The 24,291-nt window shown below is 37.7% G+C and overlaps 2 protein-coding genes across 16 annotated transcripts in view; one reads left to right on the top strand and one right to left on the bottom strand.

The window, feature by feature from the left end:
• Positions 1-14,775, top strand: part of LOC108322436 (uncharacterized) — a 38,450-nt gene extending 23,675 nt beyond the window's left edge. For 12 of the 15 annotated variants that reach the window (XM_052872712.1, XM_017554519.2, XM_017554516.2 and 9 more), the window contains 9 exons: positions 1,269-1,580; positions 1,761-1,934; positions 4,767-5,907; positions 6,068-6,249; positions 7,491-7,595; positions 8,332-9,153; positions 13,083-13,532; positions 13,646-13,859; positions 14,300-14,775. In XM_052872712.1, coding sequence (XP_052728672.1) covers positions 1,269-1,580; positions 1,761-1,934; positions 4,767-5,907; positions 6,068-6,249; positions 7,491-7,595; positions 8,332-9,153; positions 13,083-13,532; positions 13,646-13,846 — 3,387 coding nt within the window. In that variant the 3' untranslated portion in view covers positions 13,847-13,859; positions 14,300-14,775. The remainder of the gene's footprint in view (positions 1-1,268; positions 1,581-1,760; positions 1,935-4,766; positions 5,908-6,067; positions 6,250-7,490; positions 7,596-8,331; positions 9,154-13,082; positions 13,533-13,645; positions 13,860-14,299) is intronic. The other 3 variants (XM_052872715.1, XM_052872716.1, XM_052872713.1) reach the window with 3 other exon arrangements.
• A 6,145-nt stretch (positions 14,776-20,920) lies between these two features.
• On the bottom strand, positions 20,921-24,291 carry LOC108322393 (phenylalanine ammonia-lyase class 1). Its single transcript, XM_017554466.2, has 2 exons — positions 23,793-24,291; positions 20,921-22,827 (listed from the first exon to the last, which is right to left on the bottom strand). The coding sequence occupies exons 1-2, from the start codon at positions 24,188-24,190 to the stop codon at positions 21,078-21,080; spliced, it is 2,148 nt and encodes a 715-aa protein (XP_017409955.2). The 5' UTR covers positions 24,191-24,291; the 3' UTR covers positions 20,921-21,077.

Below are 24,291 nucleotides of genomic sequence, written 5' to 3'. Positions count from 1 at the left end.
TTTGAGAATTTCCCTCTCTTGCAAAACTTCTAGTCAGCCAATTGGATTTGGATACTGTCACAACCTTAGTTTGCATAAAACTTTTTCCTCTAGATAAAACTTTAATTTTATCTTCCACCATTTGGGTTGTCATCTTCAGGTCAGCCAGTTTTGAGGGTTTATACAGCTTGACTTCAGGCTTGATCTCATCCTGTAACTCGTTCAAGAATATCCCAATCAGATAATCTTGATCAATTCCTTTTAACAAACCCACATATTGCTCAATTGTACCACAATCTTCGACGTTTCCTGTTTGTTTTGATGCCAACAACACTTCGAAGGGATATCTCAACATATTTGGTTGAAACCGTTGCACTACTGTTGTCTTGAAAGATTCCCAAGTGAGATATGGGTTGCAAGATTCCCACCATTGATAGCAGTTCAGAGCCTTCCCTTCCAAAGCCACCATCACTGCTTGCATTTTTTCAATTTCCGAGACTTCTTGCAGACAAAAATATCTGTCCAATCTATTGGTCCAGCCAAAGGCATCTTCTCCTGCAAATATTGGGATGTCAAGTTTACGCCACCTTGAACATCCTTGCATCCTCCAGTCTTGCTCCTTTTCTCCAGATTTATGGGTCTAAAACTCATTTTGATTTGACCCAGACATTGCATGTTATCTTTTCCATCGCCCCTGATAACCCACTGATTAAATTTTCCATTCTGCTCCTTATCCGCTTTTTCTCTATCATGCGCTAATTCTTGAAAACAAGCATTCCAAGGTTTCTAATCTTGAATCATTCTGGTGTTAATCATAAGCACCAATGCTGCTACCATAGGGCCAATAAGGTAGCTCTGAATACAAGTTGATAGAACACCCAAAATTACAAAAAGATCCAAGATAGGTTCTTGGGATCATGTTATTGAGGATTTTGTTATACTGCTAATGTGGCAGGGATACAGCACCATATGTTTCAAATGGTCTTTCGAGAGGACCTAAACTGTCCCACCCTTTTTGCTCCTAAACTCCAAAAGACTGAAACTAACAACAGCCTACACAGACTAATAATAGTCTGTTTTACAAGGTTACAACTGTAAGAGGTTATGCTTTTTGCTTCTGATCAGCTTGGCAACAAAGCTCCGCAATACACCAATAGAATATTAACACGCTGTAGGAGGTTATAGCTGCCTTCTTTATTTATAGAATTTGCCACTGAACTTATCATAAACTAATTATGTTTGATATTTAAATTTTCCACCCTATTAACTTTTATGTGATGTATTTTCAGGAAGATCGATATGATTATATCAAACTGCTTTCATTCCTCAAGTCTGCACATCATGGACCAAGTATTGCTCGAATGGAAACTTCTTTCAGTGCTAGCATTTCCAATTTGAAGAGCCAATTGGAAAAATATGTTGTATTTAAATGCAAATCTGGCTCTACTAGGTTTGTAGAGTATTGGGTTCCTGCCTGCCTTTCTCATTTGCAGCTTGAACAGTATTGTTCAATGCTGCTTTCAAACTTAATTTTGTTATGCTCAGGCCAGAAGTCCGACACACTTGGTGCGCTCCATGAGCTTATTATCTCAACAAGGAAGGTAGAAACGAAAAGAAACACAATTTCAAATAAGCTAAAATCTCATGTATCACATTTATTTTCCATTAGCTTGTAGTTCCAACATTCCTTTCTTCATATTACTTCAAGTTTTATAAAAGCTATATCACTAAATGCATTGCAACAATGCGATCATAGTTACATATATTAATTGATTTTATAGTGCTGTGACCACCCTTATCTCCTGGAGCCGGCACTGCATAATTCTGTTGCTAAGGGTCTACCTGTTGAAGAACATCTAGATATTGGCATAAAAGCAAGCGGAAAACTGCTACTTCTTGAAAAAATTCTTTTGGAAGCAAAAAGTCGTGGGTTAAGGGTGTTAATATTGTTCCAGGTAGTCATCTATTCAAATTTATTGTTTGTTCATCATTTGAAATATTATTGAGTTCATTGACTTGTTATATTGACAAAGCTCTTGTTAGGATATAATGTGTGCAGAAATAAAAGGAAATAGATTAGAAATTAGTTGTTAGTTGGTTAGGGGGGCCTTTATAAGAAGACAGGGAGGTCTTGTGTGAGGGGACTTTTTCCAATTTGTTAGGCTTCTTTAGTCAAGAAGTCTAACTATCACTCCAAACAGCACACACTCACTCACCAGATTACTGGGAACAGAACTGTATTATTATTGTAACCAAAGAATACAAGAATAGGAGGGCACTCCCTCCTCCAAGGGTTTCCCCTTCACAAAGAGCCAAAGCTCAAACTACAAGATTATCCAAAAAGTCCCCTCACACAAGACCTCTCTGCCTTCTTATAAAGGCCCCCCTAACCAACTAACCAACTAATAACTAATTCCTAATCTATTTCCTTTTATTCTGCACACATTATATCCTAACAGCTCTAGTGCTGATTTCTTGATTGTAATATCGTGCATGTTACCTTGATGATATGATACTCATCTACATACTAATATTTTGCTTATAGTGCAAAATTATGGGATGATCTGATAATACAGATATTGCTTGCTATTGCGTTGTTGTTTTAATCAGTTAATGTAGGAGGTCATATTATTATCATCATCACCATCATCTTAATATCATATACTTATTCTATACATTTTAACTTATATAGTACTTTTTATTTTTTCATTATTGTTTATGATTGTTGTTGTGGTTGGAATTTATATGAGCAGTAGCCCAGTTAGCAAACCTGTCTTTCAACTGAAAGTAGAGAATAAGGACAAATTTCACTTGTAACTAGCAATAAGTTCCCTTACATAGCATACCTTGGGTATTGTTGCAACTAGGGTGCCCTTCCAAATATTGTGGTATCCTTTTCCAAATGATTATGGTATCCTTGACCTAGGAACCTTAGTTCCATGGATGCTGCAGACCAAGTTAAGTAGTTCTTCCGGTTGAGTTTTGCTGTGGTAATAGTAGGAGTAGCAGCAGAAGAAGTTGAAATAGTAGAAGCCATTCCAGAGACAGCCACAAACTTATTTAAGGAGAGAGCCTTGACCAGCTGTCCAAGTGTGTTGAACTAGGAAGACAAGGGCAGAAATGTGCCTAGAAGATGCCAACAAGATGAACGGAAGTGGTCTGGTGTGATTTAAGCACCGGGAAGGTGGTGTGTGGGACAAATGCGCTTTGTGAAGGGCTGATGGAGATCAGTGCATCACGAAGTTGTGGTCACGTGGCACTTCTCAAGGTGCACCTAACCTTGATTGTGTCAAACAAAATGATGACGGCTAGAGACAATGGATAGCGGTGGTCTGGTGACAGGGCTCTTGATACCAGCTTGAATTTGGATGTGATAAAAATCACTGAGTACTAACTTAGCTGATGTATATATGTGTGTGTATATGCATATGTAAGAAAGAGAGAAGAATACATTATGAGGAAAAGGTATATCATGTAACACTCAACCCTTAGGCTAGGTACATATAGTGAAAGCTGTAGAATACAATAACAATCATAATTTTAACAAATACCATGTAATTTTTGGAGAGGAATTACATAAGAGAGCCAAAACTTTTGATTGACCATAATTACAAGAGTTATAAAGGTAGAACTGGGCAGGGATCACAAAATAAATATAAAGGTAAGATAGGATGGAAATAAAGGAGAATAAAATCAAATCAGATCTGAATAATCTGATCCTATTCTTTGCTATCTAAATCTTCTAGAATTCTGATTTAAATTTAAAATTTAAAATAAAAGCACATACAATTGTCAACAATTTTGTATAGTATTATTTCAGTCGACCACTGTTGTTACTTTAAGCTATGAATTGTGATTGGAGTTTACTGACTTTTCTTTGATGCTGGTTGGCACAACCAATATTGTCAGGAATGTTATTGGGAATTTTGATAGAATCAGGTCCAACTAGCATTCTTTAAAGTTTTCCACGAAATATATGAAGGCCATGGCTAGCATATAAAAATTGTCATCCAATTTTGATTTCTTGATACTGAAATTTTGATAGTTTTCTGAAGTAGATTGTCAGATACTTCGTGAGTATTGCGTTATCTTGTACAAGGACATCAAAGTATGATTTGCATGAAATGCAAAATACTTGAAGCAGTTCAAGTACTTTGTCAGTACTGTGTCTTTGTTGACTTTGTATTGAATATGAAAATAGTCTCTTTTCCTATGCATTCTATCTACCATGTGAATATATGAATTTTGTGGCTTTTTTTAGTTATTAATTTTGTTAGATATCTTAGATTATTACATATCTTAGATGTCTTATATTTATCTTTTATATTCAGTTGCTTATCTTCTGTTACTTTGTTATTATTTTTTAGTTTGTATTTTTGGCTTAGCTTATATTTCTTTTCTTATAAATAAAGTACTCTGTATTTTCTATACTTTCTATACAAGTGAGATTAATCCCATGCACAACTTTTCACTATATTTAATAATTTTAACTACTGTGACTATGGTTTAGAAATACGAGAATTGGTATGTCAATATAGCGTACATGTTGACTTACTCAGGAATATTACATTAGTCTCTTCATATACATTCTACCTTGTGAATAGATGAATGTTTGGTTTTTTTAGTTATTATTTGTACTGCATGTCTAGGGTTTAGAAATATGAGAATTGCAGCTCTCATTAAAACAAGGTATATCATATTGTGGTTGTTAATTGTAGTGGTTGTAACCTGTTTGTTTAAGATTCTTGAGGATTCAATTAGCTCTTTTTCATTTCGAAAATCTACAGTCATCTTGTGGTTCTGGATCGATTGGAGATATTTTGGATGATGTTCTCTGTCAGAGATTTGGTATAGATTGCTATGTGCGATATGATAGAGCTTATACCCCTAAAACAAAGGAAGCTGCTTTAGACACATTTAATGATAGAGACAGTGGTAAATTTGTCTTCTTGATGGAAAACCGTGCTTGTCTCCCTAGTGTTAAGCTTTCTTCAGTGGACATTGTTATATTGTTTGACAGTGATTTTGACCCACAAAATGACCTAAGAGGTTTACAAAGGATGTCTATCAGCACACAGTTGAAACAATTAACCGTTTTCAGATTGTACTCATATTACACTGTTGAAGAAAAGATTTTAATGCTTGCAAAGGAGGGTATATCACTTGACAGTAACGTGCGGTTGATTAGTCATAGTATTTCTCACACTCTTCTAAAATGGGGCACCTCTCATCTGTTCAATAAGCTGGATGATTTACATGCCAGTGTAACTGCTGTTTCTACTCCAGACATTGCAGATCAAACTCTTCTGCATGATGTACTCTGTGAATTATCATCCCAATTGGTTTGTGATGCTGATGATATTGATTGTCATGAATTGTCATTCATATCAACAATACAGCAGAATGGAGGGGAATATTCGAGGAACATTTTATTGCTAGGAGAAAGAATAATGAAGGAACTGGGCAGTGAGCCAAGTGCTTTTTCCTGGAGTGATCTTGAAGCAAAGTATCCTCAATGGAAATTTTTGTCTGTTTCGTCTCAGAGGATGAGGAGTAGGGTCAAACATTCTGATTACATAATAAATGAATCTGAATGTGAAGGTCATACAATTATGGGAAAGAGGACAGCATCGAATGCTTCCAAGAAGAGTAAAGTGTCCAAGGATAATTTTGATCATAATTTGAGGAAGCTGGCCAAGGATAAAGTTGAGCCCGAGAGGAGGAAAGTATCCAAAGACATTGTTGAAACAGAGGGGATGGAACCGTCAAATCATGCCATTGATCCTAAGACTAGGAAGGTGTTCAATGGTATTGTTAAATCTGGTGGCAGGAAAATGTCCAAGAAAATTCGTGATTCCAAATATCGGAAATCAAGATTGAGGAACAAGAAGAATTCAAGTGTTTCCAATAGTACTAGTAAATCAAATGGTATGACTAACTTTTTTCTTCCACTTTTATAATTTATTCCTTCAACCAACTTTTTACTTGCAAACCATTAGTTTAATTCATGGCAGAGCTATTTTCTTAGGGTGTGGTGGGAATGTTCTAAAAGGTACTTGCTATTGCTAATTTATTTTCATGCCCTCAGGTACAAATGGTTTGTCTAGTCTACTTGATTCCTCAGGGCATCCTTTGGCCAATGAAACTACGGGAGAAACTACTACAAACATTCAACTTTCAGAGAAAAGGAAACTGCTTGATGGACCAAATAGTATCAAATTCTTGCCAAAGTCGGATATTTCAGGTCTTTGTGAAATTCTACATTTTCCGGTAGGGTCTCAATACTTAACTATCCTCTGCTTAAATATGCATTCTTTTTATTAAAACTTTAGAAACACCTTCAGGTGGGGAGTCATGACTCCCCATGGTGGTGCAAGCATACTCTCTCAGGAGTCCTGGTTCAAACTTTCAATGATACTACATTGAATCAACCCAAATCAGTTTCAGGCCTTTCTCCTTTCCAAAGTATTAGAGAGGAACTGGCACAACTTCCCCCCAAAACCTAACAATTTTTCTGACCAATGTGAGACATCTTAGCATCCACCTTCATCCATAGGATTGAATATTTGGAGCGTAAAGTCTGCAGTGGCTTAAAGTCAAGACTGGAGCAAGTATAAAACTATATTGGAAATGAATGATGCACAACTTAACACCCAAAGCTAGCTGAGGTGAAAGGATCAACCAAGCCTTATGAAGAGGGATTTAATCTATTTCAAGCTGATGTGGGATATCTTGATGAAAACCTTCTAAAAGATGAATCACTACCTATAGTTATCAGGTTTACAATAATCTTGGGTATATGGTAAATGTTCAAGTGTGCTGTACACTATTAATGCAAGTATGTGGTACATAAGGCGTATATATATATTCTGTGTGAAATGGGTTTGTTGCAGATTTTTATACTTTGCCTTAGGTTTCCTTTTCTTGCATTCTCAAACCCATTAAATCTTAATAAGAAACCTACAATAATGCTATGAAAAAAGGGAAGATTTATCATTTTATTTTACCACCATCATCTACAACACAAAGTGTTGTTCCATTGGGTGGTAAACTAAATATGAAATCACATGATGCCATTTGGCTCAGTTAAATATGAAATCCTTTGACATATTATTCACTATACGATTCCCTTTAACAACTTCTTCCAATGACCTTTGTTCTCTCTCTCTCCCCCTTTTCACAGGACTAAAATAACCATGCAATCTACTCCCCTCCCTGCTGCTTCTATTGACCTTTTTTATATCTGTTGAACTAATTTTCTGCATCTTTTCCTGAATTAGTGTTGCACCAATATCTGCCCATATATAATCATTTGATATCGTCTCCTTTCTTGTGTGGCCACATAAACATCTGATCTGGGCATTCTCATTATGCTATTCTCATTTCTCTTTGGGTCCCAATGTAGTTGAACTAGTATAGCTGGGTGATTAACAATATGATAAAACCAGCTTTTGAGCTTTGTAGGTTCTTTGTTGATCGTAATTGAACTCGATGCTTTTCTTCATGTGTAGAAAAATGTCAAGGTTGTTGCCCAGAGGATTCTTGAGCACATATTCAAACAGTACAATGTTAATTTCCAAGAAGTTTCTACTGTACAGGCTTTTGAAATATCTGTGGTTAGTATTTGCTCTGAATTTTTATATAAAAAACATTAGTAGCTAGTCTTTCAATTATGGACAAACCATTGTGCATCTTTTGGGAAAGAAAGGAGCTACTATAAGTGATATTTTTTCTTTTAAATTCTGCAAATAATTTGAATTCTTACTACCTTGTCCATGTTTATTGGTTTAAGCTCCCCGGTTGTTCATATGCATGTCTGTCTCAAACTAGATATGGCTAGCAACAGTTAGTTGTTTGAGAATTTTTTTTAGCTTATGATTTTGTAGCATATTTTCTACACCTATTATGAATTTTGGGAAGCTACTGGAAAGTTGTGTGATTTTTTATGAATGTTTTGACTGCTAAATTATCGTAATTTTTTCGGTAGGGCACAGCTTTCTTAAATAGAAAATTAAGAATTCCAGCAATCTCAAAATAAGCTGAGAATTCACCATACATTTTCTCTTTTTCTGTCTCAAATTAGTGTGTTATGCAAATCTCAACATACAAGTTGGTTTTGTGGGGTTGAGTTGGACTTAAAACCACTCTTTAATACAGTGTATGGTTGGTAAAAAATCATGTTTGAGTTTAAATTGCCAACTGCACCATATATGCTGCGAAAGGTGTTTTGGGTTGATCATTTTTGCTTGCTGCTGTTTGTGCCTACTCCTTGTTTGGAGAAAAATTTGTGAAACAAATATTACTAGTCATTAAACATTATATCATAGTTGTGTGATGAAACTTGTATCTCAGTGTTGGCTAGCAGCTTCTTTGTTGAAACATGACATTGATAAGAAGGTTTCACTCACTCTAGCAAAACTGTACTTGAATTTCAATTGCAATGAAGAGGAAGCCACCAATGTCTACTCAGAACTTTGGAAACATGCAAAGACAATATCTAATTATATACAAAATGGACTGTGTGTTGAGAACTATAGTATAAATGACATGCCCGAGCTGAATGATTTGACCAAGGTGAAGCAGAAGGGTTTTCTGGATACTCGTGTTACAAAACTCACGAAATCTGTCACAAAAGAACATGATCTTCAAATGAAATCTCCCACAACAGTGGTTTCATGTGACCAGACTTCTACTTATGAAATTTGTTCATTTCCAAAGACACCCGCTAGTTTTCCTGTGAAAGCAATTGCTCTCTCCTCGGAGTCTGGCTCAGAAAACGACGTCATGGAATCTACACCCTTAATAACTTCAGAAGATTCAGCTCTTGAGCACGGGGGCAATGATGTCAACCCTCGTACTGATTATTTGGAAAAACAGAGTCCTATTAGAAGTACAGATATTACACAATCTGATGGCAAAGTTTTTGAAGATCCTCAAATTTTAGTGAATGAATTGGTTGCTATTGAGAATTTTATGAATATGCCTATTCATTCTTTGCAGCTTGACAGTGATGATGCAAATGCGGTAACTTCTATTGGTTCTGCTGTTCCCGAGGCCAGACAGTGGGGCAGTATAATGAGTCCTGTATGTGATGAGTCAACTGGTCCGAAGTTTGCTGAGACAACCTTTCCAAATACACAACCATCGGATGCTAATTTGTGGTCGTTGCCTCTGGTTAGTAGTTTTTGTAGAAGAAGCCCTTTGGTGTTATTTTTCAAGTTTTTATTGATAATCTGTGTTTTAGAAACAAAACAACAAACTGTGGTCATTTCTTGTGTTGCCTTGTGAGCATGACAACAAACTTAAAAGTCATTATGTACACCACTTGGGCGGTTAAGTTTTTAATTCGTTCTTCTAGATGACCCTAGTTTCTAGTCAAACATTTTTTAGAACAATCTAGGCTTTCCTTTTTCTTCTGTTTTCATTTACATTTCTATTGGATAATTATGTTGAGCGTAATGTTCTTGAGCAAAGGTGATATAGCTGTTTTAGTTATTATTTAATAAAAGTGTTAAGAAGTTGACTTTAAATTTAATTTAATCTCACAAAACCGGTTTGTATGATGAGGTTTACACCTACATATATATTCTAAATTGGTCTTATCTCTAGTCGATGTGAGACTTCCAACAAAAATCAACTGTTATGAGATTTTTCAACATGTTAAAGGAAAAAGGACCTATCTCTCACTTAGAGGGGTCCTTTTCTTCTAACAACAGCCACATTAGTATCTCTTTGTGAACATAGTTTTACACTTCCTTTGATGGGAGGGGTGTTGCAATATTGCAAAACATAGGATGGTAATAAGGATCATAAGATTCTCTATCAATGATATAAAACATTCCACTTGCTGGATTGGGAAGCTTGCTTGATCCTATGATCTTGCTGCTGCAATTTTGCTTCAATTTCACCCAAATCCAATTTCATGTTTCATCAAGCTTTCAATGAGTGTGGGGTGATAATATTGTGACTTTTTGATCTATCTCACAATCTCAAAAACATTGCCTTGCTCTAATCACATTGAGCTCTTTATATTTTTGATAGAATATAAGGTAATAGGATATAATGGGTTTAGGATAGAAGGAAGAGAGACTTTATAAATAGGGTGTGTGTTCTGTACAGGGGAAGGAGGGAGTTTTGGTATTCTTTGTAAAGACAGGACATTGGCCTGTGGAGGGGGATTAGGCTCATGTTAGATCACTATACGTGTACATTTGTTCTTTTGGTTAATACAAAAGTTCTAATCATTCTATTTGTGTCTTACTGTTGAGTGCTTGTGAGGGAGTTGGATAGGTTTCATTGTCCAGAAACCTATCAATTGGTCCGACCTGCTAGATCCAATTGAGTGTGGACGATATGGAGGGAAAATTAGGGGCATTAGAGGGTAGAATTGATGGGCGGTTGAATGTAGTTGAAGGGTAGCTGGAGAACATGGAGATTGCTATGGATGGGTTGAAGGCAGAGACGATAGCAATGCGCCAAGAATTGGCCGCAATGCGTCAAGATTCGGCGACAATGCGCAAAGATTTGTAAGAACTGATGCGAATTGTGGGAGAGCGAGCCTGAGAGCTGGAATGAAATTCAGACGGAAGCCAGGGGTCTGTCAATGGTAACAGGAGCGACGGGCGTGAGGAAGCCGAAGGCGAGAGAGAGGGTGAACACCAAGAAGGGCCACCCAATTGGAGGAGAGTGGATTTACCTGTTTTTGAAGGGCTTGATTTGCTGAACTGGATAAATCGGGCCGTGAAATTCTTTGAAATCCAAGGGGTGACAGAGTCGGAGAAAGTGCAACTAGCGTACATAAGTATGGAGGGTAGTGCCGGATATTGGTTCAAATTTTGGAAAGAAAAAGCCAAGAACCATTATTGGGAAGCCTTGAGAGTAGCGATGATCATCAGGTTTGGAGGCAGGAATAGGGGCGGCATTTTCGAAAGACTAGCGGCGATAAAACAAATTGGTACAATGGAAGATTATGTGCACGATTTTGAAGAGTTGGTGGGACAGACCAAGGGAATTTCAGATGAACAATTGTTGGGTTAATTTCTTGCTGGGTTACAGGAGGATCTCAGGTGCCAAGTACAACCCCATGACCCGCAAGAATTGATGGCGGCTATGAGAATTGCACGAATGTCGAGGAGGCCTAGAGCGGGGCAAAGGCTGGGAATTGGAGCGTGACAAAGAACCAGTCGTCTTGGGGACGAACGAGTGGTGAGGTGACATGGTCCGATGCCAATCGCTATAACCCAGGCCGACCAAGAGTTGCCGAGCGGTCCGAGGCCAATAGCTATAACCCAGGTCGATCGGGAGTCGTCGAGCGAACCGAGGCCAATCACTATAACTCAGGCAGATCGGGAGTCGTCGAGAGTGTGGGGTCCATATGGAAGGAGGGTAGTGATAATAATGGGAGGAACACTAGGAATCTGCCTTAACTCAAAATTCCTAAAACGAAGAGAGGAGGGAAGGTGTTTCAAGTGTGGGGGACCGTTCGGTCCAGGCCACCATTGCCCAGAAAGGAGTCTACAGATGGTTATTTTGGCGGACGATGAAGAGGAGACTGAAGGAGCTGAGACAAAATTAGACCTGAAGCAGATGGAGTTGTCCGCTTTCTCGGCGGGAGGCCTCACTCAGCCAAAAACGATGAAGCTGCACGGTCTGATAGGGGATCAAACGGTATTGATTTTTGATTGACAGTGGCGCGAGCCACAATTTCATAGGCAAGGGACTAGTAATGGAACTGGGTTTACCCATGGAGGATACCCCACCGTACTAGGTGAGCTTGGGGGATGGGCAGAGGAAGAAAAACAGGGGCTGCTGAGAGAGAGTCGTGATCAGTATAGGGGAAACCGAGATAGCAGAGAGGTTTCACTTATTCGAACTAGGGGGAGTTGATGTAATACTGGGGAGTGGAGTGGCTAGCCAAGCTGGGAGAAGTAACTCTAGACTGAGGGAAATTAACTATGGTGTTCAGTCAAGGAGGGAAGAAGGTAATCATCAAGGGGGATCCCACATTAGCTAGAAGGTTGGTAGAGCCAGAAGCTTTGTTAAAAATAAAGGAAGTAGAAGCGTGGACCTTGGTGTGGGATTTGGGGGTGATAGGAAGGAGAGAGGAAGATGGTGGCTGCCAGGGGTTGACGGGGAAGCAACAGCAGGAGATGAAGAAGGTTCTCGAGCAAAATTCAAGAGTCTTTCACGAACCAGTTTTTCCATCGGTGAAAAGAGATTGAGCACAAAGTGGTGAGTGTTGAAGAGAATAATAATAATAATATAAGTAATAGTGAAGGTGTTGTGGAGCAAGGGATTAGTGGTGTTGAAATAGTGAAGGCAGTGGATGTGGCCACACCAAGGGGAGCAAAGGGGGCTTGTAGTTCTTGATACACCTGCAGAGGGGAGAGTGCTACTTGAAGCATTGAAAGACATCAAGACCATTTTCTCAGGGTGTATGATTCTGTAGAAGAAGTGACCAGAATGCTGGAAGCTAATAGAATCCTAGAAGAATGGAAGTCATTGGAGGATGATTTGCCACCACCCAAGCCTCCAAACCTGAATCGGAGGGCAGTAGCCAGTGGGTTCCCTTCATATGATAACACGATGATGAAGAGGAGCCAGGAGATCAAGTTTCACAGTTCCAACCTTGAGGACAAGGTTGTTCTGCAACGGGGTGTAATAATAGGATATAATGGGTTTAGGATAGAAGGAAGAGAGACTTTATAAATAGGGTGTGTTCTGTACAGTTACAATCCAACTAAGTCTTACTAGGAGTTAGTTACAAGTAGCCGGAGAGACCCATAAATACACTAACAGGGGAAGAGAATTGGATAATTCTGAGGGAAATAGTTGGAATACTCTGCTTCCTTATACTCTTGTTCAAATAATACCTTGACCTGTCCTAGATTTAATTTCTAAAATAATGTTAAACGCAGGAATATAGCCTGCCTATTGAATTGTTTGACTTAGAGGTTACTGAAAAGAAAGATTTTCTTTATTATTCTAACAGAAACAGAATTTTTTTTTATATAATAAGATAAAATGGTCATGGGATGTTTATTTGCAGTGCTCTGAAAATATCCTCATCATATGCGTCTACACCTGTTTCTTGTATCTTTCAGATGGCAATGTCTGATATTCCATCTTTTCCGGAGCACAATTCAGCTAGTGCTGTCACGCCTCTAGATGATATTTTTAATCATAGTCGTGAAGATCATTGTTACATTCACGAGGCTGAAGTAATATTGGAAGCACCAAACAACACTGTGGAACCAGTTAACTCTTCCTTTGGTTCACCTGTGATACTGAAACCCTTCACAAGTGTGCCCATGAATGAAAATATGACACATGTACCTGACAGCTTTACTATTCCTGGATATATGAACAGTGATTCTATTCAACATCACTACGTGGCATCTGAAATATCCGACGATGTCTATCTAGACTCACTACTGGATGAAATGGAGATAACAGAGAACACAAATGAAGAAGCCTTCATAGATCCACTACTAATTGCAATGGAGAGAATAGAGAAGGATAAAGAAGAAGCCTTCAAGATACATGAGAAGAAGGTATGAGCAGCAATCCATTTCTTTCTTTACTCCCACATTTTTCTTAATATCATAATCTTTGATTCTGATTCCTTCAAATTCCTTCTAGCTTACGTTTTATTTCTGTGAAGCAGATATTGCAGCTCCGATCTGAATATGAATTGGAAGTTGAAAAATTGAGTGAAAAGTACAGGATTTTGCTTCAGAATGTTGATACTGAAGTAGCACTCAAAAAAATGGAATTTGAGACACAATGTAAATTAGTGTCAAGCAGTGAGGAATTAGCTGAAATTTGGATCCATATGCTTGATGATTGTGAAATGGCTGTGGGATAATGCTCAGAACAAGGTATCGAGATCATGGTTTGTATATTTGTTGAGTCTGTTAATTATCCATTTACTACTGTATAATAGTCATTAGGTAGAATAGAAACAGATTAGGGAGACTAATGGAAAAAATCTACATAATTATTGCATATACCTAGATATTAATAATCGAGACGTATTTACTATGAGTAATCACCCATCTTCTTTCCCTTAGAATCCAAGGCCGGAATTCACCAACCCAGGTTTAAATGTAGTCTAGACTCATTTTCTAACTTATGAACCCTGTTTTTCCTAAACATAATTCTTTCAGCTATTTAGCAACCCTGAATTTTTAGTTTTTAGTAGTCTGTACCTTAACTGCATAGTTATTGATGTGGTGAATGCACCTTTGCGTGCCTATTATTGCTGTTTCATGCATATGCAACTCCTTTATCTACTTAGTAATCTTCTTCCCTTCTGCAGAGGGAATACCCAGTTCTCATCAAGTCCACTCAAAATTAACCCATCTTTGTTGACTCCTACTGTGATGGTCTTGGACAATCCTTGGCCATCCAGAAGAAATCATGGTCATTTCTCGGACAAGACAGCCATTCCAGAAGAAATCAACCCCCTAAGAGCACGCTTTGATCCCATGATTCAGTTGTGCAAGATTTCCCATGATGGCTATGGTGTACTTGTCCCCTCTGCAGCTGCTTCATCTTATGCAGCAATTTCCCTTGACATTATGTACAATTGCAACCTTAGTATCATTTAGAAGAACCAAGTCAAACATGCTGGTAGGGCGTGTCCTGTAAAACTAACTATATGTACCTACCTCACTAGGCTGATGTATTTGTTCACCAAATTTTGAACCACAGTGATCGTCTGGTGAAATGAATGTAAATATGCTATATCACTGAACAACTTTCAAAATTGTCTTTGTTATGTGCTCCCCAGCATATGAAATAGCAAAAATATATTATTGTTAGAAAGTAACATATTTATTATGTTAGAAATACAAAAATCACTAAATAAATGCTTAAAGTGGTTTAAATTATTTAATAAGGTTTAATATTATGAGTTGATCTTGTAATCTGAAGAGTTTCTTGATAAAAAAATTGAAGTCTTATTCCATTTTAAGGAAGAAAACGAGAAATCAACAGCTTTATAAAAAGCAAAATTTGAACATGGGGCGGATAATAGTTGAAAATCATCTGCATTAAGTTTGTTAGTATTATATTGTTCAGAAATACTTTATGAACTGAAAAAAATGATAATGCCACAACCCACCTCGTTAATATTTTTATCTCTGTATACTTCTCTGCAACCTTATTGCTAAAAACGATTCAAAACAAAAACGAACAAATGTAATAGTTTTTCGACTGCAACATATCTTTCATATCAGTATTTACACTTCGACTTCATGAGCATTTTGACATTTAACTTATGAAAAAAAAAATGCGAAGTTTACAATAAAAGAACGATAAAATAGGATAATAATAACGTAATTGGATAGGCGAGTATGCTTAAAATGGCTTTTGGACGACTACTATTTTAAACCATAAACACATAATTTACTTCAACAGACATTTTATAATTGATTCTATAGAACAATAATTATAGGCAAATGTTGCCCTAAGATTCTCATAATATCAAAAGTTTAAAAATGAGTAAATATTAACAATTATGCTGGTGTTGTCTTATAAAGGCTCTCCGAGTGTTAAAATAGATCGACAAACTCTCACATGTAAAAAAATGTGTTAGACTCGTTTTGATATTGGATTGAGAATTCTAAATTAGATCATGTTGATTTGAATGTTTACTCACTAAGCAAATTTCAAAAAATATTATAATCATAATGACGTTACTCTACTATATTGTTAGGACTCAAATCTTTTTAAAGGAATTATCATCTTGAATTAACTAATTATAGTAAAAATAATAAAATAATATTAAATTCATAATCCATATGATAAGGACTTAATTATGTGTTTTCTTCATTATTATTTTATTTATATGTTATACTTTTTTGTATACTTTTTAAACAATCCATATGATAAGAACTTGTGTTTTCTTCATTATTATTTTATTTATATGTTATACTTACATTTTAAACACTTTTAATTCATATGGATACACTCTTCTTTGACATTTTTCTAATTTTTGTATTTTTTTTATTTAATTTGATCGTGAATTATTATTAGTGAATTAGGATTTAAATAATTACTTACTTGGTCGTCTTACACAATTGCGGGGCCAGACATGCTTCCTTTCTTCACCACCGTAAATGTAACAACCATTGGAGTCATCATCTTCGTTCCTTCACCACCATGAGGTATCAAATTCCACCATCATGAATGCAGCACGAGCCAGGAGGACTGAATTTCCAAGTCTTTGTTTCAATTTTGGTGGCACAATTTAGGACTTTCATTGTGCGATTTAGGGTTTGTTGGTTTATTCGTTCTCGCGGTGGTTCATTCCTCGTTCTCGCAGTGGTGCAATTTATGGCTTTCATTTTTGTAGATTCGTGGTGTTGCTATTTGTGCTTACAATTTCCAAGTCTTTGTTTTGATTTGGATGATGTGATTTAGGGCTTTCATTGTGCGATTTAGGGTTTGGTGGTTCCTTCCTCATTCTTGCAGTGGTTTGTTCTTTGTTCTCGCGGTAACACGATTTAGGACTTTTATTGTGCGATTTAGGGCTTTTTTTCTTGTAGATCGTGTGCGTTAATGGTTGTTGTGGTTCATGGTGTCTTGTGATTTGGGGTTTTCATGGAGGAATGATGGTTCGATGGATTATGTTGGTGCAACTCTGTGAACGAAAATGGTGGCTGAAAAACATGAAAAAAATATACAGGTAGATTTTATTCGCAGATATATGCGAACGCATATTATTTTGTCATCCCTAACTAGGTGTGCTTATACCGGTGGATTGCGGCTTTTCCGCTAATTTTATTTTCACAAAAACTAGTCACTCTCTTGGAGTTAGAAGTGCAGGACACTCGAGAGTTTGAAGCGGAGGTGGGAACAAGAGAAAAAGTAAAGAATAAAGGAATGTGTAAGCACCTAAATTTAGAAGTGCAATGGGTGTTAATCAAGCACGCACAAAAAATATAATGGAGTTGAGAGGAACGATGTGATGTTGGGAATGGATTGATTATCGAGTTTGGGAGAAGTGAAGGCCAATTTCATAAATCTAGAGTTGTCTTGGGGCCCTTGAGGGGAGAAGAGGGTGCTGAGAGGTGACCTTTCCCTGTGCAAGTCTCAAGTATCATGAAAAGCACTTAAAAAAGCCTTTCACAATGAAGGTGAAAGATATGTACTTTCATGCCAAGCTAATGGGTTGACTGAAATAGAAGGAGAAAATTTGGAAAATCCAAATGTAGTTTCTACTTTGGAAGAATTTACAGATTTATTTCGAGCACTTGCAGACGCTAACACATGCTTAACACATGCAAGTCAAACTTGTTTTCGGGGAGCTGGACAGAAAAAGAGGCTCCTTGTGTGAAGGTTGCTTGTCTTGCCCAAGAGATAGGAATAGGTGAAAACAAAGTGGCGAACGTGTGCATAATGCATGGGAATTACCGAACAGTTCGAGCCAATATGAAGAAAGCTAAAAGGCGCTATTTGATGAGCCTACGCAATATTAGGTAGTTGGTCAGGTAAAGGCTGACTAAGCCAATAATGCTTAGCTAGTCTTTTCGGATGATCAACCACACTGGAGACGGAAACACAGCTCGGATTCCCACAGGGGCAGCATTGGAGAATCTTGGACAATGGACGAAAACCCGATCCAACAATATTGCGGGAGTGAAGAAGGGCATTGTCGTATGTAAAGCTCTTTCGTCGATGCTACCTACTAAAAGAGCTTACGACCATGCCATCATTCTTAAAGAGGGAGCACATGTCCCTAACATAAGACCTTACAAGTACTCCTATTATCAAAAGAATGAGATAGAGAAATTTGTGAAAGAGATGATGATTGATGTAGTTATAAGGCTTAGCAATAGCCCTTATAGTAGCCTAGTTATTCTGTTTAAGAAAAAAGATGGAGGATGGAGATTTTGTATGGATTATAGGGCCTTGAACAAGCTCATAGTGCTTGATAAGTTCCTCATTCCAGTAGTAGACGAATTGTTGGATGAATTAGGAGGGGCACATTACTAAACTGGATTTGAAGTCTAGTTATCACTAGGTTAGAATGAAGGATGAAGATGTGGCAAAGACAACATTTAGAATAGAAGGGGATTATGAGTTTTTGGTGATGTTGTTTGGACTCACCGATGCTCCTTCGACCTTCGAAACTCTCATGAATCAAGTATTGTGACCTTATTTGAGAAGGTTTATCCTTACATTTTTTGATGACATCTTAATTTATAGCAAGGAGATAAATAATCATTAGGCTAAAGTGAGACAAGTTTTGACAACTTTAAGACATGGTCTGGTGGTGAATAAGAAGAAGTGGTTCCTTTGGCTGAAAGAGTATTGAATATCTGGCTCATGTCATCTCAGGCCAAGGAGTGGCATCTGACCCAAACAAAATCCAAACTATGTTGGATTGGCCTAATTCTAAAGATGTGAAAGGATTGAGAGGATTCTTGGGCCTGATGGGTTACTACAAGAAATTTGTGAAGAACTATGGAAAAATAGTTTGACCTCTAACTCAACAATTAAAGAAAGACTACTTTCAGTGGAATGAAGGTGCTCAAGGAGCCTTCGAGAAGCATAAGGCAACAATGACTCAAGTTCCAATCTTGGTTGTCCTAAACTTTATAAAATTATTTGTTGTGGAAACAATTGCTTTGGGTTAGGGGTTAAGGAGCAGTTTTGATGCTAGAAGGTCAACCTGTAGCTTATGAGTCACACACTTTCAGAAAAAAAAAATTGAGCAAGTCTGTGTATGTGAAAGAGTTTATAGTCGTGGTGATAGTAGTGTAGAAATAGAGACATTATTTGCTGGGAAGGCCCTTTATTGTGCACACGAATTAAAGGAGTCTAAAATTCTTGGCTGATCAAAGATTAATATGAGAGGGACAACACAAGTGGATATCCAAGCTCATGGGATTCGACTTTGAAATAAGATTCAAACCGAGACTGGAAAATAAGCAGCAAATGCTTTGTTTCGTAAACTGCAATTTTCATCCACTAACACAGTTCAATTTAGTGGATGGGAAGACTTGGAGATTGAAATAGCGAAGGATGCTAAACTAAAGAAGATCCTCCAAGAAGTGACAATGAAATAAGGAAATCATCCAGAGTATAAGGTGTAAAAGGGTAAGTTATATTACCAAGGTAGATTGGTCATTCCTAAACAATCTCCAAAGAATAACTCTATCTTGAAGGAATTCCATGATACTGCTATAGGTAGCCACTCAGGATTTTTCAGGTTATATAAGAGAATATCTAACCTATTCTATTAGGAGGGAATGAGATCCAAGCTTATGTAAGAGGATGCGAGATCTTCCAGAGAAATTAGTATCAAACATTGTGTCTAGTAGGACTACTACAACCTCTTCCAATTCCCAAACAAATTTGGATTGATATATCCATGGATTTTGTGGGAGGATTGCCTAAGTCAAGAGGAATGGATACAATTTTAGTGGTGGTGGACATGTTCACAAAATATGTGCATTTCTTAGCCTTAACACACCCTTATAGTGTTAAATAAGTGGTTGAATTATTCTTAAAGGAAGTGGTAAAACCTCATGGATTTCCAGAGTCAATTATTTCAAATAGAGACCGGGTCAACACGAGTTCTTTCTGGACAAAGTTGTTCAAATTGGTCGGGACTAAATTGAATTTAGCTTAGCTTACTATCCTCGGATAGTCAAACTGAGGTGGTGAATAGGTGCTTGGAGACGTATCTCATATGCATGACAATGACAAAACCTTAGCATTGGTATAGATGATTGAGTTGGATTGAGTTTTGGTACAATACTAATTACCATGAAGCTATTAAAATGACTCCTTTTAGGTCCTCTATGGGTGAGATCCCTCTCCTGTGGTGCGTGGAGATGTGCCAACTACTCCCATGAAAGAAGTGTCCTCTATGACAGCAAGCTCAAAAGACCACTTATTACAAGCTCAAAATCGCATGAAGCAGCAAACAAACAAACATAGAAGAAAGGTGAAATTCTAGATTGGGGATTGGGTTTACTTGAAAATCCGACCATATAAGCTAGAAAAAATAGTCAAGAGAATTAATCAAAAGCTGAGTTTGAGATATTATGAGCCTATGAAATCAATGAAAGAGTGGGGGAGGTAGCTTATAAATTGAAGTTGCTATAAGATAGCCAGGTCCATCCAATTTTTTCATGTTTTCTTATTAAAGACAATTGTGTCAATAGAAGTAACAGTATAGCCACTTCCTCTCTGTGTATAACTAATGAGTTGGAAATGCAATCAGAAGAGATTCTAGCTTTTAGGGAAAGGGAAGGAGAGGTTGCAAAGGTGTTAGTGAAATAAAAAGGTATGCTATCGTGTGAAAATTCGTGAGAATTTCTACAAAAGATGGAGAGTTACTTCATTGAACTTCACCTTGAGGACAAGATGAAAATTATTGGAGATGTAGTTGATACGAATATAATTCTAAAGGATAAATGGCAAAATGGGAAGTTTACTAATGTTTATGAAAGAAAGAAGTGAAAACCCATTTTGTGGCGTCCACCTCCACACATCTAGATAGAAAGATTTTTTTTTTTCTGTTTTGAAGAGAGAGAAAGGGAGAATATAGAGAAAAGGGAAAAACATGTGTTAGAAAGGCTGACATCTTTGGGGAATTAAGAATGAGGTTACGATATCTCATGAGATGAGGGTTTCTTCTTTGTTTAGGCCGAGTGAGCAATAATACAAGAGCTTTTTATCTTTTCTCCTTATGGTTTCATTGCTATCAGAAATTATATAAAGTTTTTATATTTCATTACATAAAAAAAATGCAAAGTACATATAGATCTAGTAGGTGACTTGGTATGCACCTCTAACAAAATCATAGCAAACTAAGAAAAAATAACAAATTTAGAATATCTAATTATTACATAGTCGAAACAGAAAACAGGATGTACATAGAATAAAGAAAACTATATGGTATATACTCAAGTCATCCGAATTATTAAAGAACTGAAATTTCACTATAATATTAAATTACAAGGTCCTATTTGACATGTAGGAAACATTACAATAAGGTTTAAAAAGCTTGTCAAACCAATTTATTATGGTTTCACTTGCATAGGTACAGAGAAAAATTTAGGAAAGTGACAGTAAAATTAACATATCGGAAGAGGAGCTCCATTCCACTCTCCAAGGCATTCTAGAAGAGGATCGATGATTTTACCCTGGCATATTGCAGTGAATAATTTGTCAAACTCTTCACCTGGTGACTTCACCTTTTCTCCGGTTAGCAACCCAGTCCCCAACTCCTCTCTCACAAACTTGTACAGTGGGTAAGATCTGCATTCTTTGATCTTGTTTGGAATTGCAGCTTTCCCACTCTCATAAGCAGCCCTTGCACTTTCAACCTCCTTTGGCAAGATGGTCTTCAACTCCTCCTCAAAAATTGCAATCTTTTGAAAGATCGATGTGTTAACGTCCTTCTCATTCTCTGCATTTACCAAGGCATGGTCTACAAGCACTTGCCTGAGTTTTTGCGTCAGTGGGTATGTAGCACTGCATGGGTCATCTATGTAGGAAAATACATACTCCCTGTCAACCACTTTCAGTAGATCCTTTTCGCAAAATCTTGAAGGGTGGAGTTCTCCGTTGCCACCTGTGGTAAGAGTCCTCTTGGAAACTTGACTGACAGTGTTCTTGACCGAGCTTTTCATATTCTCCTCCAAATGCCTCAAGTCAATTGCTTGGCAAAGTGCCATCAAGAAGGTGGAAGACATGAGCTTAAGGATCTCAATAGATTCATTTGTCTTCCTGGACGAAATCAGACCGAGAGAGTTCACGTCTTGGTTGTGTTGCTCAGCACTTTGGACATGGCTTGTTACTGGATTTGCGAGATACTGAAGTTCAGAGCAATAGGAAGCCATGGCAATTTCAGCTCCCTTGAAACCATAATCCAAGCTAGGATTTCTGCTAGCAGTGAGATTCGAAGGCAGACCGTTGTTGTAAAAATCGTTGACAAGCTCGGAGAATTGAGCAAACATGAGTTTTCCAATAGATGCAAGAGCCAAACGTGTGTTGTCCATGGAGACTCCGATTGGGGTTCCTTGGAAATTACCACCATGCAGTGCCTTGTTCCTTGAAACATCAATAAGAGGGTTGTCATTCACAGAGTTAATCTCTCTCTCAATTGACTTGGTGGAGAAACGAATCACTTCAATGAGAGGACCAAGCCACTGTGGTGAAGTTCTGAGGGCATATCTATCTTGTTTTGGCTTTTGCAAAGGATCTATTTCGTGCAGTTTCTTGGCATCCTTCATGTAGGAACTTCCATCCAAAATGTGCTCCATGATGGCAGCAGCCTCAATCTGACCAGGGTGGTGCTTTAATTTGTGTGTCAAATGATCGGTGAACTCAGGCTTCCCTTGCATCACTTCGGCAAAAATGGCTGATAGAACTTCAGACAACACAGCCAGTATATTTGCATCAAAGAGAACAATAGAAGCTAAGCCAGAACCGACAGCCGTGCCATTAACGAGGGCAAGGCCTTCCTTGGGTTGCAATTCAAAGAAGGCAGAATTGATGTTAGCCGATTCAAAAGCTTGCTTGGCATTAAGTACTTCTCCAGAAGGTCCAACAGCTTTGGAGTTAGGTCTGCCAGTTAGCAAACCAGCAATATAGGAAAGTGGAACAAGATCTCCAGAAGCCGTGATTGTACCACGAAGTGGCAAACATGGGGTAACGTTGTTGTTAAGGAGCTTGGTGATTGCTTCTAAGATTTCGAATCTGATGCCTGAGTAGCCTTGAAGAAGAGTGTTGATCCTCACTAGCATGGCTGCTCTAGTTGCTGTGTGTGGCAGTGTGTGGCATGATTCAGTCCCATTTCCAAATATTCCAGCGTTTAAAAACCTGATAATAAAAGAATCAGAATTAGGAATTCCTGTTTTAAATTAATCATAAAGTAAATTCACGTTGAAGAAAGCGCTACCTATATGTTTAAATACAATTAATACAAAAACATTTAAGATAAGAGTCAGATAATTCAAGTAAGTGAGAATTCATAACTAAGAAAGATAATGTAAAAACTTATATTTTGGAATAAAAAATATTCATTTTTGCAACAGTACTTTTAGCATAAAACCTTTTCACTTTTGATATCGTTGATATAAAAGTTGAATAATCTTTTTAGCTGAGGAAGTGTAAGTGGTAGTTTGATGGCAATTTTCCAACATGGGTAAAGTTAGGTGAGAGCCGTCCAATTTAAAATAAAATAAAAGAAAAGAAAATGAGAAAATGACATCAATGGGAAGAACTTGAGTCAAACATGGGTTGCAATAATACGAGGTGTCACCAACCCTTCCCCTACTTAAGATGCCATGCTAATAAATTACATGCTTTTTTTTTTCTCCGTCTCAAACTCCCAAACCCTTTCATCACTGTTTTCCACAATACCTTCTAAGAAAATATGTTTCTTCATCATAGAATGAATATACACATAAAAGCAGTAATAGAATGATATAAATTTTGTGTTCTACAGTAGGCCAACACTCTAAGTTTCCAATTCTTTTACTTATTTTAAAAAATAAAAAAATCTTTAAAAAAACTTTATTACAATTTATTTTTAATAAAAAATATGAAAATTCAATGATAAACTAAAAATCCAATATCAACAAATACGCAAGTAAAGTTACCTAACGTTACTTTTAAGTCTAGTAATTTATGAAACGGTTAGATTATAGGTAACCCGAAGAGTACCGTACCCAGAAACTACATTCGACTACGAAACGTATATGTATATATACGTAGAGTGTATGTGTGTGTATAAATACAGAGAGGTGGGGAGTAGAGTAGAGTAGAGTTAGTTAGTTAGTCACCTGATAAGTTCTTTCTGCAGAGCACCACCTTCTTTGGTTCGGCGGTGTGAGGTGGCACCGAAGCCGGTGGTGACGCCGTAACTGTCAGTGCCATTGTTCATGCTGTTCATCACCCAGTCACTGCTCGCCTTAACACCTTCCCGAGCGGACTCCGACAGCTCCACCCTCACGCCTTGGTCATGTGCAGACACCGCCGCCACCTGAGCGATGGTGAGCGTCTCGCCACCGAGGCGGACCAGCGGCTGACGGTATTCGGCCACCATGCGCTTGACCTCGTCGAGGTGGCTCCCCTTGAGCGCCTCCGCGGCCGTTCCCCAATTCAGCGGATCACTGCTCTTGGCGGACGGCAAGCAGAAGGAACCGTTTTGGTGACCGTTGGTAAGGGTAGTTGCTTCCATGTTGATAGAATGAAGAGAATGAAAAAATGGAGATGAGTTTTGTAAAGAGAGAGAGGAAATGCTTATGAGTTTATGTGTTTGAGGATTTCCTGAGAGGAGAG

Source organism: Vigna angularis, chromosome 2 (assembly GCF_016808095.1).
Source record: "Vigna angularis cultivar LongXiaoDou No.4 chromosome 2, ASM1680809v1, whole genome shotgun sequence".
Taxonomy (NCBI): domain Eukaryota; kingdom Viridiplantae; phylum Streptophyta; class Magnoliopsida; order Fabales; family Fabaceae; genus Vigna; species Vigna angularis.
The sequence above is the reverse complement of the archived record's forward strand: the minus strand, read 5'-3'. Positions and strand labels throughout refer to the sequence as shown.